Source organism: Caretta caretta, chromosome 19 (genome assembly GCF_965140235.1).
Source record: "Caretta caretta isolate rCarCar2 chromosome 19, rCarCar1.hap1, whole genome shotgun sequence".
Classification (NCBI taxonomy): Eukaryota; Metazoa; Chordata; order Testudines; family Cheloniidae; genus Caretta; species Caretta caretta.
In genome coordinates, this window is record NC_134224.1 from 19,990,761 (window position 1) to 20,008,474 (window position 17,714).

The 17,714-nt window shown below is 49.3% G+C and overlaps 1 protein-coding gene across 4 annotated transcripts in view; it reads right to left on the minus strand.

Annotated features, from left to right (window-relative positions):
- Positions 1-17,714, minus strand: part of KDM1A (lysine demethylase 1A) — a 180,090-nt gene that overhangs the window by 117,657 nt on the left and 44,719 nt on the right. For all 4 annotated transcript variants that reach the window (XM_048825892.2, XM_048825890.2, XM_048825889.2 and 1 more), the window contains one exon: positions 16,693-16,799. In XM_048825892.2, coding sequence (XP_048681849.1) covers positions 16,693-16,799 — 107 coding nt within the window. The remainder of the gene's footprint in view (positions 1-16,692; positions 16,800-17,714) is intronic.

A 17,714-nucleotide genomic window follows, 5' to 3' on the forward strand; every position in this document is an offset into this window, starting at 1 on the left:
GCCTCCACACAGAGGGTTGAATGCCCCTTGTTTACATACAGACAATTGTCGTGTTGTCTGTGGAGATTTGCACTGCTAAGTTTTGGAGGACAAGTAGGAATGCCATCCAGGCCAGTCTAACAGCCTAGAGCTCCAGGACATTCACATGTACACCTCCATGTTCTAAAGAGACTAAGTTCCATGATTTTAGAATCTGTCTCTAATGCATCTGTACTCAGTGTGTGATGGGGAGACAACTAAAAAGGGTACCCCTTTTTCTGCATCTGTGGGATCCAACCACCAAGCCAGTTCTGCACTGACATACTGAGGCACTGAGACCTTCCTGTCTATGCAATGCCTCACTAGGGAATAGATTCACCTAAATCCAGAGCTGAAGGAGCTGCAGGTGGAGCCTGGCAAACATTGTGTACACACATGTGGACACGTGGCCTAACACCGCAAGGCAAATCCGTAGTTTCATAGCCTGTTCTGATATTAGTTGGATTATCAGCGTCTGTGACAACTGGAACCTGTCCTCAGGCAAACAGGACTTTTCTGGTCTGGGGCTGATCAGAGCTCCTATGAATTTTATCATCCGAAATGAGAAAAGGAGTACTTGTGGCACCTTAGAGACTAACCAATTTATTTAAGCATAAGCTTTCGTGAGCTACAGCTCACTTCATCGGATGCATACTGTGGAAACTGCAGAAGACATTATATACACAGAGACCATGAAACAATACCTCCTCCCACCCCACTCTCCTGCTGGTAATAGCTTATCCAAAGTGACCACTCTCCCTACAATAAGAAAAGGAGTACTTGTGGCACCTTAGAGACTAACCAATTTATTTGAGCATGAGCTTTCGTAGCTCACGAAAGCTCATGCTCAAATAAATTGGTTAGTCTCTAAGGTGCCACAAGTACTCCTTTTCTTTTTGCGAATACAGACTAACATGGCTGTTCCTCTGAAATCTCCCTACAATGTGCATGATAATCAAGGTGGGCCATTTCAAGCACAAATCCAGGTTCTCACCCCCCACCCTCCCCTTTTTCCAAAAACCACACACACAAACTCACTCTCCTGCTGGTAACTTGATCATCATACACATTGTAAGGAGACTGATCACTTTAGATAAGCTATTACCAGCAGGAGAGTGGGGTGGGAGGAGGTATTGTTTCATGCTCTCGGTGTATATGATGTCTTCATCGGATGCATACTGTGGAAACTGCAGAAGACATTATATACACAGAGACCATGAAACAATACCTCCTCCCACCCCATTCTCCTGCTGGTAATAGCTTATCTAAAGTGATCACTCTCCTTACAATGTGTATGATAATCAAGTTACCAGCAGGTTACCAGCAGGAGAGTGAGTTTGTGTGTGTGGTTTTTGGAAAAAGGGGAGGGTGGGGGGTGAGAAAACCTGGATTTGTGCTTGAAATGGCCCACCTTGATTATCATGCACATTGTAGGGAGAGTGGTCACTTTGGATAAGCTATTACCAGCAGGAGAGTGGGGTGGGAGGAGGTATTGTTTCATGGTCTCTGTGTACATAATGTCTTCTGCAGTTTCCACAGCATGCATCCGATGAAGTGAGCTGTAGCTCACGAAAGCTTATGCTCAAATAAATTGGTTAGTCTCTAAGGTGCCACAAGTACTCCTTTTCTTTTTGCGAATACACACTAACACGGCTGTTACTCTGAAACCTATCATCCGAAATGGTGAGTGATGTTTTTGTAGTTCAAATAGGAGGCCTACGTGGGACAATAAGAATAGAGCACAATTCAAGCTCACTGGTGTCTCCTGTTGCAATGCACCTCTGATCATCCAGTCAACGCTACGACTGCCAAGCATTTTGTGAAGCCCATCAGTGCCCTGAGGAGTCCAATCTTGTATTGGTAATGGTTTCCTCCGACCATGAATCTTAAGTACTTCCTGTAATTGGATAAATGGCTATATGGAAGTACACGTTTTGCAAGCCAAGAGTCTTGAGCCTAGAGAGATGGAATGATGGAGGCAAGTGTCACCAACCTGAACCTCAGGTCTCAGATAGGACAAAAATACCTCTCTTGGATGTGTTAAATATTGGAAGTAGAAACCTTTTCCCTTGTACCCCTGAGGGCCTCTTCTAAGGCTTCTAGAAGAAGCAACAAAGCCACTCTTAAGACTCATGAGAAGGATCCCTGAAGAGGGAACAGTAGGAGAGTGGATGGGAGCAGACTATACAAATGAATTGAACAGCTATGGCCAGTGCTTATAGCAGACCAAGTCCAAGGAAATAGGACAAAGAAGCTCCTGAAAGGGATAGGATAGTATACAGAGGGACCTAGACAAATTAGAGGATTGGGCCAAAAGAAATCTGATGTGCTGGAAGAATGCACTATAAGGTGGGTAGAAAGCTGGCTAGATTGTCAGGCTCAACGGGTAGTTATCAATGGCTCCATGTCTAGTTGGCAGCCGGTATCAAGTGGAGTGCCCCAAGGGTCGGTCCTGGGGCCGGTTTTGTTCAATATCTTCATAAATGATCTGGAGGATGGTGTGGATTGCACTCTCAGCAAATTTGCGGATGATACTAAACTGGGAGGAGTGGTAGATACGCTGGAGGGGAGGGATAGGATACAGAAGGACCTAGACAAATTGGAGGATTGGGCCAAAAGAAATCTGATGAGGTTCAATAAGGATAAGTGCAGGGTCCTGCACTTAGGACGGAAGAACCCAATGCACAGCTACAGACTAGGGACCGAATGGCTAGGCAGCAGTTCTGCGGAAAAGGACCTAGGGGTGACAGTGGATGAGAAGCTGGATATGAGTCAGCAGTGTGCCCTTGTTGCCAAGAAGGCCAATGGCATTTTGGGATGTATAAGTAGGGGCACAGCCAGCAGATCGAGGGACGTGATCGTCCCTCTCTATTTGACATTGGTGAGGCCTCATCTGGAGTACTGTGTCCAGTTTTGGGCCCCACACTACAAGAAGGATGTGGAGAAATTGGAGAGAGTCCAGCGAAGGGCAACAAATGATTAGGGGTCTGGAACACATGAGTTATGAGGAGAGGCTGAGGGAGCTGGGATTGTTTAGCCTGCAGAAGAGAAGAATGAGGGGGGATTTGATAGCTGCTTTCAACTACCTGAAAAGGGGTTCCAAAGAGGATGGCTCTAGACTGTTCTCAATGGTAGCAGATGACAGAACGAGGAGTAATGGTCTCAAGTTGCAGTGGGGGAGGTTTAGATTGGATATTAGGAAAAACTTTTTCACTAAGAGGGTGGTGAAACACTGGAATGCGTTACCTAGGGAGGTGGCAGAATCTCCTTCCTTAGAGGTTTTTAAGGTCAGGCTTGACAAAGCCCTGGCTGGGATGATTTAACTGGGAATTGGTCCTGCTTCGAGCAGGGGGTTGGACTAGATGACCTTCTGGGGTCCCTTCCAACCCTTATATTCTATGATTCTATGATGAGGTTCAACAAGGATAAGTGCAGAGTCCTGCACTTAGGACGGAAGAATCCCACGCACCGCTACAGACTAGGGACCGAATGGCTAGGCAGCAGTTCTGCAGAAAAGGACCTAGGGGTTACAGTACACGAGAAGCTGGATATGAGTGAACAGCGTGCCCTTGTTGCCAAGAAGGCTAACGGCATTTTGGGATGTATAAATAGGGGCATTGCCAGCAGATTGAGGGACGTAATCGTTCCCCTCTATTCGACATTGGTGAGGCCTCATCTGGAGTAGTGTGTCCAGTTTTGGGCCCACACTACAAGAAGGATGTGGAAAAATTGGAAAGCGTCCATCAGAGGGCAACAAAAATGATTAGGGGGCTGGAACACATGACTTATGAGGAGAGGCTGAGGGAACTGGGATTGTTTAGTCTGCGGAAGAGAAGAATGAGGGGGGGATTTGATAGCTGCTTTCAACTATCTGAAAGGAGGTTCCGAAGAGAATGGATCTAGACTGTTCAGTGGTTGCAGATGACAGAATGAGGAGTAATGGTCTCAGGTTGCAATGGGGGAGGTTTAGGTTGGATATTAGGAAAATCTTTTCCGCTAGGAGGGTAGTGAAGCACTGGAATGCTTTACCTAGGGAGGTGGTGGAATCTCCTTCCTTTGAAGTTTTTAAGGTCAGGCTTGACAAAGCCCTGGTTGGGATGATTTAGTTGGGGATTGGTCCTGTTTTGAGCAGGGGGTTGGACTAGATGACCTCCTGAGGTTCCTTCCAACCCTGATAGTCTATGATTCTATAAAAACTGGTTCCTGATGGGTTCCGATGTGGCTCCCATCAAATCTGCTGTCTGGATGTCAGGATTGGTTGATTGACAGAGAAGGCAGGCAACAGGTGTCTTCTTGAACATTATGATCATTTCTGTGATGTGTACTCCCGAAGTCTTCTCTGAGATATAGATGCGGCTGCTGGGGCTGTCTATAGGGCTCCCTATAGGAGAATAATATCCCCAGTGATCTCATGGTATCCCTTAAATCCTTTAAGGAATGCAATGCTGCTTTTACTGAAGAGCTCTATTCACTTGAGATCCTAGACCTCCCTTGGTATTCTGGATGCTAACAACTAGGAAGCCAGTCTCAGTTACAGCTGTGGCCATTTATCTCTTGGCTGTGTTGGAGGCATCCATGGCTGCCTATAGGACTGTTCTGGCAACAATTTGACCTTTATTCCTCCATAGAGTACTGTGGTACTTTCACCAGGAAGGGAGTCACCCCTAGCCCATGTACAGAAATGACACCTGGTAGTTTGCCACATGGAGTTACAATGTGGCAGATAAGTAGGCTTTGCATCTAGACAGGTCTAGCTTTTGGGGGTCCTAGACCTTAGATGTCCCCTTTCATTAATTTCAATGCTTCCTGCACTGTTGCCACCACCAACGATCCTGGGTTTGAGTGGGAGTAGAAGTGCTCAAAGATTTTGGTGGCACCTGATAGCACTTCTGCACCCATTTAGATGTGGGCTGAATGGTAACTGGGGTTTTCCAGAGCCACTTAGTTAGCTCTAGTATGCCCTCATTTATGGGGATGAGCAATTCTGGCCCAGGTTGATGTGGTCAAAATGTCAATTACTTTATGTGATTTTTCTCATGACCATGATTTCAACATCTAAAGTCTCAGCTGAAATGCTTTAAAGTCATCAATCATTGGAGCAGGAATGCTGTGACAGCCTCATCAGGTGAGGATGACAACTTTAAGTTGAGACTGGAGGTGCTGTTCTTCCATGGCTCCCAGCTCCTGGGACCTAACATCGGAATCCAACGTTGGCAGCATGGGCAGTGATGCCTCCAAGGAGCCTGATCTCCTCTTCCTGGATCTACAGGAAGGGGTTCTGTTGTGGGACACCTGAGATGATGGTCCCCAGTAAGGCCAGGATGACACAGTATATAGGTACTTGCTCAGTTGCGGCCAACCGGTTCAATGCCACTTTTGTCTGTTGTGATAGCACCCTGTAAGGGGGAATCTCTGGTACAGGCTTCAGGATTGTGCTCAGAAGAGAGAGAGATATCCCTGCTCAACACCAGAGAGAAGGCATAATGTGATGACAGTGAAGAACAGTACTCTTTGAATGGCAATGCCATGTGCTGGTGTCTTGGCCCTGGCTCTGGGTGTTATGCAGCACCAAAGATGTCCTCTTAACAGTTCCATGAAGGCATATATCAGTCCCATAATCCACAGAATGGTGACTTCATTGGTGTTGGCTTACCAGGTACCACCTCCTCTTTTAACAGAGAACTCATATGCCCTGTCTTTGGTGCAGTGATGTCTCTTTTCCCTCCAGGATGGTGCCTGGAGCCAATGTCATATCTGCTGTCCACCTGACCCTACCTTTCAGTCTTGCCCTTGTTTTGGGGTGTCAGTTCCAATGAGGATGTCAGCACTGGAGGCATAGGTGCTGAATCTGTCTGAACCAGCATCTGTAGCAACATCAAATGCCAGAGACTGGGAGCCAAGTGTCAATGTAGCCTCTTTCAATTGTGTTTTCTTCCCTGCCTCTCCTTTGCTGCTGGACTTTAGGGTGTGGTGTCTGCTTGGAGGGGCTCTCACTGAGAAAAGACAGTTACCTTTTCCGTAACTGGTGTTCTTCAAGATGTATTCCTCATATCTATTCCACACTATGTGTGCGTGCTCGCCACGTGCACCAGTGCCGGAAGTTTTTCCCCTAACAGCACCCATAGTGGGGGAGCGCCCCCAGCAACGCCTGGAGTGGCACCTGCCTGGCGCGGTATAAGGGGAGCTACGCGCTCCCCCCACCCTTAGTTCCTTCTTGCCAGACAACTCCGACAGAAGGGAAGGAGGGTGGGATGTGGAATAGACATGAGCAACATATCTCGAAGAATGCCAGTTACGGAAAAGGTAACTGTCTTTTCTTCAAGTGATTGCTCATGTGTATTCCACAATAGGAGATTCCAAGCTATATCTGTTGGAGGTGGGTAGAAGTTCACAAGTTCCCAGGACAGAGAACAGACCTGCCAAACCCAGCGTCATCCCTGGTTTGGGGGATGATCGCTTAGTGGGAGGTGAACGTGTGAACTGAAGACCACGTGGCGGCCCTACAAATGTCCTGGATGGGGACGTGGGCCATGAAGGCAGCCGACGAGGCCTGCGCCCGAGGCAAGTGTGCCCTCACAATGGGTGGCGGGGGGACACCCGCCAGCTCATAACAGGAACGAATGCACGAACTGATCTGACTGGAAAGCCGCTGAGTGGAAATCGGCTGGCCCCTCGCGCGCTCAGCTGAGGCAACAAACACTTGCAAGGACTTTCTGAACGGCTTGGTCCACTCGAGGTAGAAAGCCAGAGCCCGCTGCACATCGAGCATGTGGAGATGGCGCTCCTCACTGGATGCGTGAGGCTTGGGGCAGAGGACCAGTAGAAAAATGTCCTGATCCATGTGGTAGGCGGAGACCACCTTCAGGAGGAACGCAGGGTGTGGGCGGAGCTGGACCTTGTCCTTATGAAAGGCTGTACGGCGGCTCAGAGATCAGGGCCCTGAGCTCTGAGACTCACCTGGCCAACGTGATTACAGCCAGGAAGGCCACCTTCCACGAGAGGTGAGACCAGGAGCACGTGGCCAGGGGTTCAAACGGGGGCCCCATAAGACGAGGCAACACAAGGTTTAGGTCCCACTGCGGGACGGGGGTCTAGAATATGGAAAAAGATGGTCCAAACCCTTAAGGAACCAGCCAGTCATAGCATTGGAAAATACCATGTGGCCTTCCACCGGGGGATGGAAGGCCGATACGGCTGCCAGGTGCACCTTGACTGATGAGGGTGCCAGGCCCTGTGCCCTCATGTGGAGGAGGTAATCAAGGATAAGCTGGATTGGGGTGGCCACAGGGGAGACACCCTCGTCCACCGCCCACCTAGAGAAACACGACCACTTCGCCAAATGAGCGCAGCAAATGGAGGGCCATCTACTTTGAAGAGGACACGCTGAACCTGTTCTAAGCACGTCCTTTCCTCTCTGCCTAAACACTGAGCAGCCACGCCGTGAGGTGAAGGGTCGCTAGGTTGGGATGGAGGCGGCGGCCCTGGTCCTGAGAGAGCAGGTCCGGACACAGTGGCAACAGCCACGGAGGAGCTACTGCAAGGCCCATGAGGGTCCCATATCAACGCTGCCTGGACCACACTGGGGGAATCAGGAGGACCCGGGCCTTGTCAGTCTTTATCTTCTCCAGGAGCCTGCTGATTAGAGGGAACAGGGGAAAGGCGTAGAGAAGCTGGCTTGACCAGGACAGGATAAAAGCATTGGGGATAGTGCCCCTCACCAGGCCGCCCCTGGAGCAGAACCGGGGGCATCGCCAGTTCTGCTGAGTTGCGAATAGGTCCACCTGGGGAGTTCTCCACCTTCGGAAGGGCCAGTGGGTCGTGATGCAAGAAAAGGTCCCTGCTCAAGCGATCCGCCCTCTCGTTCTGGGCGCCCGGTGGTGGAAGGTCTTCAGGTGGATGTCATGGATTATACAGAAGTCCCACAGCCTGAGGGCTTTGTGGCAGAGGATCGGGCCCCGCCTTGCCTGTTGATATAGAACATCGAGGCCGTGTTGTCCGAGAGGGGGGAGGGATAGCTCAGTGGTTTGAGCATTGGCCTGCTAAACTCTGGGTTGTGAGTTCAATCCTTGAGGAGGCCATTTAGGAATCTGGGGCAAATATTGGGGATTGGTTCTGCTTTGAGCAGGGGGTTGGACTAGATGACCTCCTGAGGTCCCTTCCAACTCTGATATTCTATGATTCTATGACCCTGACTACCTTGCCCTCCAGGTGCAAGCGGAAGGCCATACATGCCAGCCGCACCGCCCTGAGCTCCTTGACATTTATATGTAGGGTCAGGTCTTGAGCCGACCACAGGCCTTGGGTCTGAAAGTTCCCCACATGGGCCCCCTCAACCCAGGTCTGACGCAACGGACACCAGCTCCAACGATGGAGCCCTGTCCCTGAACAGGATCCCTTGGAGAATGTTGTTTGGTGCGGACCACCATCGTAGGGAGGTGACCACAGAGTCTGGCACGGTGAGGACCTTGTCCATCCTGTCCATGGCCTGGGAGAACTGCGAGAAAACCAGAGCTGAAGGGGCCTCATCCTGAGTCTGGCGTGACAGATCACGTATGTGCACGCCAACATGTGACCCAAAAGCTGCAGGCAAGTGGCTGTTGTCACTGGGAACCTTGTGATCGAGTCGATGAGACCATTCAGGTTTTCGAATCTGTCTGGCGGGAGAGAGGCCCTGGCCGACACTGCGTCCAGGAGCATCCCGATAAACTCTATGCGTTGGACTGGGACTAACGTGGACTGGGTGTTGTTTACAACAGGCCCAAGGCAGTGCATGTGGACAGGAGCAGCGCCACGTGATCCCTCACCTGCGACCGGGAGGTGCCTTTGATAAGCCAATCGTCCAGATAGGGAAATATCTGGACCCCTGCTGTCTGAGGTAGGCCGCTACCACCAACATGCATTTTGTAAACACCCTAGGGCAGTGGACAGACCAAACGGGAGGACCGTGAATTGGTAGTGATTCTGTCCTATCACAAAACGGAGGAAGCGCCTGTGCCCCTCAAATATGTGGATGTGGAAGTATGCATCCTATAGACTGAGGGCAGCGTACCAGTCCCCAGGATCCAGGGAGGGGATGATGGAGGCCAGGGAGACCATGAGGAACTTGAGTTTCACCATCTACTGGTTCAGACCTCGCAGGTCCAGGATGGGCCTGAGCCCCCCTTTGGCCTTCGGGATAAGGAAATAATGGGAGTAATACCCCTTGCCCATGAACTCCTCTGGCACCGCCTCTATCGCTCCTAGTCCTAGGAGCCACCCCACCTCCTGCTCGAGCAGAGCTTCGTGCGTGGGGTCCCCCAAGAGGGATGGGGGCATGGGGGAAGTAAACTGGAGGGTGTAACCCTGGGAGATGGTGTTGAGAGCCCATCGGTCCAAGGTTAGACGCGACCATTCAGGGAGGAAAGCACACAACCGATTGAAGAAGGGGAGCTTTATTGGGGGTGGATCCCTGATGAGGACTTGCAGGGTGCCTCCAAACGTCCCATCAAAAGCACCTTTTCTCCGCCTGCTTGCCCTTGGAGGATCCAGGCTGGGGGGCAGGCCGAGACTGCCTCTGAGGGCTCCTCATAGTCCCGCTGCTTCTTATTGGTGGCCTCATACTTCAGGAGGGCGGCCTGGGCAGGAGTCTGCTGCGGCTTGAACTTAGGTTTTGCCGAAGCTGGGACATAGAGGCCCAGAGTCTGGAGGGTCGTGCCTGAGTCTTTCATGCCAAGCAGCCTTGTATCTGTTCCTGCCACAAACAGAGCTTTCCCAAACGGGAGATCCTGCATGGAAGACTGCGCCTTGCTGGATAGCCCAGAGAGCAGGAGCCATGAAGCCCGTCTCATGCACACCACAGAGGCCATTGATCGTGCGGCCATTTCCGCAGCATCCAAGGCTGCCTGAAGGGACGCCCTAGCGGCCGCTGCCCCTTCCTCCACCAGCGCCTTGAACTCCTTCCTATTGCGCTCCTGGAGGGAGTCCTCAAACTTGGGCAGGGAGCCCCACAGACTGAATTCATACCGGCCCAGGAGAGCCTGATGGTTTGCCACAAGTAACTGGAAGCTTGAAGACGAATAAATTTTCCTTCTGAAAGAGTCCGGCCTCAGAGAGTCTTTGTTCTTTGGGGTCAGGGTTGGCTGACCCTGCCGTTCCCTGTGGTTGACCGACTCGACCACCAGGGAGTTGGGCGCCGGGTGGGTATACAAGTACTCATGCCCCTTAGTGGGTACAAAGTACTTGTGTTCTGCCTTCTTAGAGATGGGGGCCAACAAGGCCGGTGTTTGCCACAGGGCACTTGAAATCTTAGTCACCCCTTCATGGAGAGGCAAGGCCACCCTACCCGGTGCCAACGGGGACAACACGTTAAACAGGGAGTCTGAGGGCTCCTCCATCTCCTCTGCTTGGAGGTGGAGGCTTGCTGCCACCCTCTAAGAGTTCTTGATGGGCCCTGAAGTCCTCCTGCGGGGCAGAGCCGGGCGGGGTGAGGAGGCCGGTGCGATGCTCTGGGTATCGGCCAGCACCAGACGGTCCACCACCTGGTTGGACTGTGGGCATGGTGCTGAGGACATACATCCCACCAACTCCTTTCTCGGGGGTCTGGAGAGGGAGGCTGACGGTGCCTCCGAAGCTCTGGCCACCGAGCGAGCTGCCACCGGGGGCTGCGCCGGAGGCCACAGTGCCCACTGGGCCAGCCACAACACTCGGTGCCGCTGCATCTGCTGTGGCACTGGCAGGGCCAGCTGTTCGGGTTGGCTGGCCTGGCCCATCGAAGGACGGTTACAAATGGAGGCCGGGCTGGTGTAAGATCTGCTGCTGTTTCTAGCCCGGGAGGAGCAGCAGTGCCAGGATCTACGTCGGCCACAGGACCACGATCTCAACGTGGAGGACCGATGCCGACGGTAACAGCTGCTCCGCGAACGGCCTCGGCGGGCAGACCCACAACAGCGAGACGCCAGCGATTGACGCCCGGGGCTGCAACGTCTTGGCAGAGACTTGGAGCGGGAGTCCAAGCGGGAAAGGCATCAATGACCGTGCCGTGACCGACTGCGGTACCCCCTCCGAGACGAGGACCGTTGGCGACGCCTGCCGCAGTCCTGTCGATATTTGCTCCTTGAGGACGAGCAGTGCTGAGAGTCCCGGCTGGATGGAACCCAACCAGACAGTCTGGTCTATGTCCAGAGCGATCCACATAGACTATGCCCTGAACGGTCACTGGGCGGTGAAGGGCGTCGGGAATATTCCCTCGACCGAGACTGGTACCGGGCCGGAGGCAACTGCGGAGATCCCAGCAGCGGCTTGCCTGTGGAGCGTGGTGCTGACATCAGCGGCACTCCGGGTACCGGCATGGACATCACATCCCAGGCCGCCGGGAGGACTTCAGGCGTGGATGGCATCCAGACATCCGGAGAGGCCTGTTCTGAAGGGGCCAGGCTACTCTGCTCAATGTGAGTCAGAGACCTGGGTCCCAGTGGGGATCGAGGACTGCCTGACATGGGCCTAGCCTCTGTCCCAGACTTCCCTCAGTGCCACTGCAAAGAGGGAGTCTTCCTGGCCCTCTTGGCGTGCCCCGTCAATGGGGAGCAGTGCCGACTGATCGATGGCACCAGAGGGACACCGTGTACCAACGTCATGGTGCCGGTTTGGAGCGGCGTGTCGGAGTTGGGGTCAGCACCGACTCCATCAACATGGCCTGGAGCCTAATATCCCTTTCTCTTTTGGTCCGGGGCTTAAACGGCTTGCAAATTTGCACCTTTCGCTGATATGGGTTTCTCCCAAACAGCGCAAACAGTCTGTGTGCGGGTCACTTCTTGGCATAGAATGCCTACAAGAGCTGCAAGACTTAAACCCAGGGGCGTGAGGCATGCCCCGGCCCAGGCTCACTGACTAACTAAACAGCTAACTAACTACAGGTACTAACACTGAACGAACGAACAGTTCTGGGGACGAGCTACAGCCACGCTGGAGCAGGAGTAGTTCTGATGCACCTTCACTGGTGGCAAGAAGGAACTAAGGGTGCAGGGAGCATGCAGCTGCCCTTATACCTCGCCAGGCAGGCGCCATTCCAGGGATCGTGGAGGGCACTGCCCCCACTATGGGTACTGCTAGGGGAAAATCTTCCAGCACTGGTGCACGTGGCGAGCACGCACACCTTATGTGGAACAGACATGAGCAACCACCTCGTAGAAGAACTACCATTTTGGTTCTTTGGAGGTGGATGCCAGATCTGAGGTGACACATCCATTGTGTAAATGTAATATCAGCCACGTGTACCTCGACTTGAGAGTTCTCGTGAAGGACTTACACACTGAACATGTATCAGAGAAGTGGCTTTCCCCCAGACACAGTGATAATTTGCTGTGCCAATGGACCACAGGAATGAACTTGCTGCTGGTCAGGCAGGGCTTAAACCCTAAGGGTTTCTAGTCTGCCAAGCGCCTAACGCCTCTGTACAGAGGGCATATCTTCATCTTTTAAGTGGAGCATCCAAGCTAAAGAATTAACGAAGACCGAGGATGAAGACAGATTCTCTTCACAGAGCTCGTCAAGAGGATGAATTCAATGCTCAGAGAAGTACAGCGGGTTGGACATTTGACAGGGTTCCATCTTGATGACACAAGCAGCAAGAGGAAACTGAGGGAGAGTCGTGTCCACTCTGCTCTTTATACCCTCACATGGAAGCACAAAATAGCAAAGGGCACATGCACAGCCCTGATGTACACTGCAATTAAAAAAAAAAAAAATCTGATCTTACATGCACGGGATGCATGCACCCTTACAATAGGATCCAAACTGACATACTCGAACAATCCTCCACAAGCTTGGGTTAGACTAGATCAGTGGCCCCCAAACTACGGGATGCGCTCCTCCAGGGGGGCACCTAGAAATGTTCAGGGGGCTCAGCGGGCCCAAGACAACCCCCTTGGGGAGGGAGCACCACACAGGACTGCTCTGCCTCCAGCCGTGGCCATGGCTTCTGGCCCCGCCCCAACCCCCAGCCACAGCTCCATTTCTGGCCTTGGCCCGTTGCTTGGCTGCAGTTCCACATCTGGCCACAGCCCCAGCCCCGACCACAGCTCTGCTCCCAGACCCTGGCCCTCCCGCTCCGGGGTGGGGCGGGATTTTGTGAAAGAAGATATGGAATCTCTGCTAACATCTGTAGATGACAAAGATTGGTAAATGGCAACTGATGAAGACAGGTCACTGAGAGGCAAAAATCTGATATTTTAATATGATTAAGTATGAGGTTCTACAACTAAGAACAAAACACTGGACTAGATGGTTATTTAATCTCAGATTTCAAGCATTAAACTGCTCCTCCAAAGGTTCTGCTTGAGCATGTAACCAGCACAATCTACATCTAAATACCAAACATTCTTTAACCGTCACTCACAATAAGACAATATTGTCTATCTATTAATTCTCTCATAGAAGAGCCAGCTGCCAATATAGAAAACAGCTACTAAGCAGCTCCGCCCATTTCAGCTCAGAAGCAGAATTTTTTTTTCTCAGCACAAGGTACTGACCCTTTAAGAGCCTGCTTGACCCCTTGACCCCTCCCCCTCCTGAGAACAGCTTCAAAACTGGAAAAAAAGATACAAGAGACAGACACACCACCTGGATTGGCTGATGTATGTTAAGTGGTATTCTCATTGATAGACAAGACATAAGCTTTACTATTCTCTTACAAGTAGCCAGCTACCAATACAGATAACTAGGAAGTAGTATTTAAAAGATTGTCTTTTAAATCAGCGATTTGGAAGAAAATATGAAATCTCTGCTAACATCTATAGATGACAAAGATTGATAGATAACAAATGATTAAGACAGGTCACTGAGAGGCAAAAATCAGACACTTTAATTTGGGTAAGTGTGAGCTTGCACATCTAAGAACAAAACGATGTCAGACACACAGGGCTGGGATCTAGTCTGGAGAACAGTGACTCTGAAAAGGACTTAGAATATCATGGTTGGAAGGGACCTCAGGAGGTCATCTAGTCCAACCCCCTGCTCAAAGCAGGATCGATCCCCAATTTTTGCACCAGATCCCTAAATGGCCCTCAAGGATTGAACTCACAACCCTGGGTTTAGCAGGCCAATGCTCAAACCACTGAGCTATCCCTCCCCCCCCATACTTGTGGGGTATGTAACAGGAAACCCAGTAGTATGCTATGACAAAAAGAGCTAGTGTTATCCTTGTATATATAAAAATTGGAATATTCAAAAGTAGGGTATTACCACCTCTGCTGCTGTTAAAAATTGCACAGAGTTCAGATAAAAGCTACAGAAGTCATTCGTGGTCTAAAGAGCTCAATGTATTCAGCTTATCAAACGGAATGTTAACAGGTGATTTGATCATGATTTAATAAGTATCTACATAGAGAAGATTTCTAACAAAGACATAAGATCCAAAGGCTGCAAGTTGAAGTCAGCAAAGTTCAAACTGTAAAGATGCAGCAACTTAAACAATAAGTGCAATTAACCACTGAAACAGCTTATCAAGGAGTATGTAACATTTTTTATCACCTGGAATCTAAACAACCAAAACTGGATCTCCTAAAAGATAAGTCCCAGTTCAGCAACTGGGTTGGATGCATGATTCATGGGGTGAAATTCTATCACCTATACTATGCAGGAGGTCAGATTAGATTTCTTATGATCTTAAAAGATAGAATATGAATAGCAAAAGAGAAGGAATAAATAAATAAGCAGATTGGGCAACTTCAAAATCCGTATACTAGGCAAATATAAGTGAAGGAATTGTGTAATTGAAAAGAAACACACTAGATTCTGTCTGCAGGATTCTGAAACAATAGGAAGCAATGTCTAGATTCCAGTGTCTAGAATATTTTGATATCCATCTGAAAACTGCAGCCTGCAAGATTCCTCCTACCTTTTTAGTTATAAACATAGGGCATGGAGGGGCATCCAATTTTTAAATGCAGCTGTCCTTTCAGCGTGGAAGATGAATGCTCTTAACCCACAGAAGCCAATTTGCATTCCTTGGACAGGTAAAAGAGCTAAGGACAAATAAAAGGAAGGAAGTCATGTTGATGCGTAAAGGACAATAAGTCTTGGGTGAAAATTAAATTCCTATTCCAAGAATTTTAAGAAGGTACTCTTGGAAGACACCACCTTAATTCTCTGACCCTCCCTGAAGAGGCAATTACTACCAAGAAACCATCTTTGAGAGACAAGAAAAGAAAAGGTGAATTGTGGTTCAGAGCAGGTGAATGAGCAAAAGAAAGGACGAAACAAATCACACTTAGCCACTATACACAGTATACTGGATGAAACTATAATTAAAAATAGAATAAAACATCTAAAATGTGATGTGATCCAAAAATGTGATAGGTTCTAACCAGGATGCTTTCTACAAAGGAAAGAAGTGTTTCACCAACCTATTAGAATTTTTCAGACAGGTCAGTAAAGTGATGGTTAAAGCAGAACCAGTCAACATAACTTAGACTTTCAAAAGGCTTTGACGAGGTCACTCACAAGAGACTACTAAAGAGCCTAAATAATGGGGGGAGAGGCAAATATTGTCATAAATCAAAAACTAGCTGAGAAACGGGAAAAAGAGTAGGAATAAATGGTCAATTGACTAATAGCAGGGTGCCTTAAAAGTCCCATCACAGGCCTGGTGTTCAATATATTAGTGTTCTAGAAAAGGGTCAGAGTAGCAAGATAGCAAAATTTGAAGATAAAGTTACTTAGGTTTGTCAGATCCAGATAAGACTACAGAAAGTTCAGAGGGACTCATCCAAGTGAGGTGAATATTAATTTAGAACGACTACGTTGCACAATCAGCTCAAAAAAGTGACCTGGCATGATTGCTGGCAGGTCAGTGAAAACTTCTAGTCAATGTTCAGCTGCAGTTTAAAAGGTTGGGGGGGGGGGCGCGTGGGCGGGCATGGTATGAAGGTGCAAAAATGTTAGAAACCATCAAGAATGGGACGAAGAACACAGAAAAATGTCTCTGGCAACCTGAGCTGGGGGGAAATTCCTTCCTGTTCCAAATATCGCAATCAGTTAGACCCTGAGCATGTGGGCAAGAGCCACCAGCCAGACACCCTCGCCCCAAAGATTATTCTTTTCTACTCTGGAGAAAGAATGGGGTTTTGGTGCTGTCCTGATATTTGATATAGCTGCAGTGTGTGATTGTTATATCTGTATGGACTGCTGGGGGGAACTGAAGGAACGAAAATGAGATCACAAGACTTACTACTCAAGGAAGCAGATTTTTTGGAACACAAACCCTTGCATGGATAATTACCTAAATGTGCACCCTTGGCCCAAAGAATTCCATCTCAATCTTGGTGGAAAGGGGTATTTGTTAAGTGCTTGCCTAATGATCTTCTGGACTACACAAGAGTGAGATGACGGCACTGACTACAGCTCTTGCTACAAAAAAAAAAAAAAAAAAAAAAGAACGATGGCACCACCACACTCTCTTAAGAGGCAGGGGCTGGTGCACTGAACAAAGAAATCTGAATATTCCTGTTTCTGAGCTGAAGTAGGTCTAGCTACCTAGCTGCCCATCTGGATTGCCAATGGTCACAGCCACAAGTTCACCAGTCCCAGTACATGCTGTCACAGGGCACTCAATCGTATCAGTGTCTTATCAGTTGTAATGACTGGCTAAATAAGTTTGTTTCATAAGCTAAATTCTCTCTTTGAGCAGCAAGTTCATACCCTGGCTTCCAGAAGCGTGACATCCATCCCAAAACTCTGCAACTGGCGAGCGGCAGCCAAGCCAGAGACTCCAGAACCTATAATGATCACCTTGCCAGTCTTCTTAGCTAGAGAAATGAAAGCATAAGTTACAGGATAGACTTGTGTATTGATGCAAGCCTAGGGGTCCAAGCTCAATTTTAGTCCTGAAATTAGTAAGGATGGAAGTCTATTTTAAAAAAAGTTTAATAGTAAAATGTAGCTATGATTGCTTCATCACAGATAGTTGTTAGCAGGAAAAATCTGTATAATTCTGAATTAAATATAATCAGCACTTAGTAGCCAGCAGAAAAATGCAGGTAAAGCACAATCTAGGTAGAAAGTTAATAGCAACAGTCACCTGAACAGAGACCCTAGACTGCATGTTCACACAAGGGCACTGGGGCCAGGAGGATATCTGTAACCGGGAGGGATCTCCCTATCAGACATTTCCACTCTGGGGAAAGAGGCAGTTCTAGGAGGATTGTGCAGCTGAGCAAAGGAATCAGCTCATTTGTCATTCTGAAGGAAGGTATTTTGGTTCCTTCTCTCTTTCATGGAGGAGTCGGAAGCATTGGGCAGGGCTGGGTCAGATGCTGATTTGAAAGTGCAATCTGCAATCTATACACATTGATCTGCATCTGGACAAGATGCAGACTTACAGGGACGCTGAGGTGGTTTCGGTTTAAAAGGGAAAGTTATTTTTAAATATGAGATCTTCAAAGAAGCCACAACAGTCTTCCTCTTTGGCTTGTGCTCCCAAGCAAAAACTCACATTACACTAAGATTTGTGCACCTTTGAGGTAGTGTCAGTGGAGGTGAATTAGCACAACATCCCTCCCTTTGACAGGTCAATCATGTACCACCTGTCAGCTACAACACTCTCAGCTTCCTGGAACCTTCCAAACAGTCCCTCAATTATGCAGGAAGTAGGATCCCCAAAAGCAAGGCAATCAGCAAAATATTTTGTTAAAGTATAAAAACAACAATGCAGCATAGGGAAA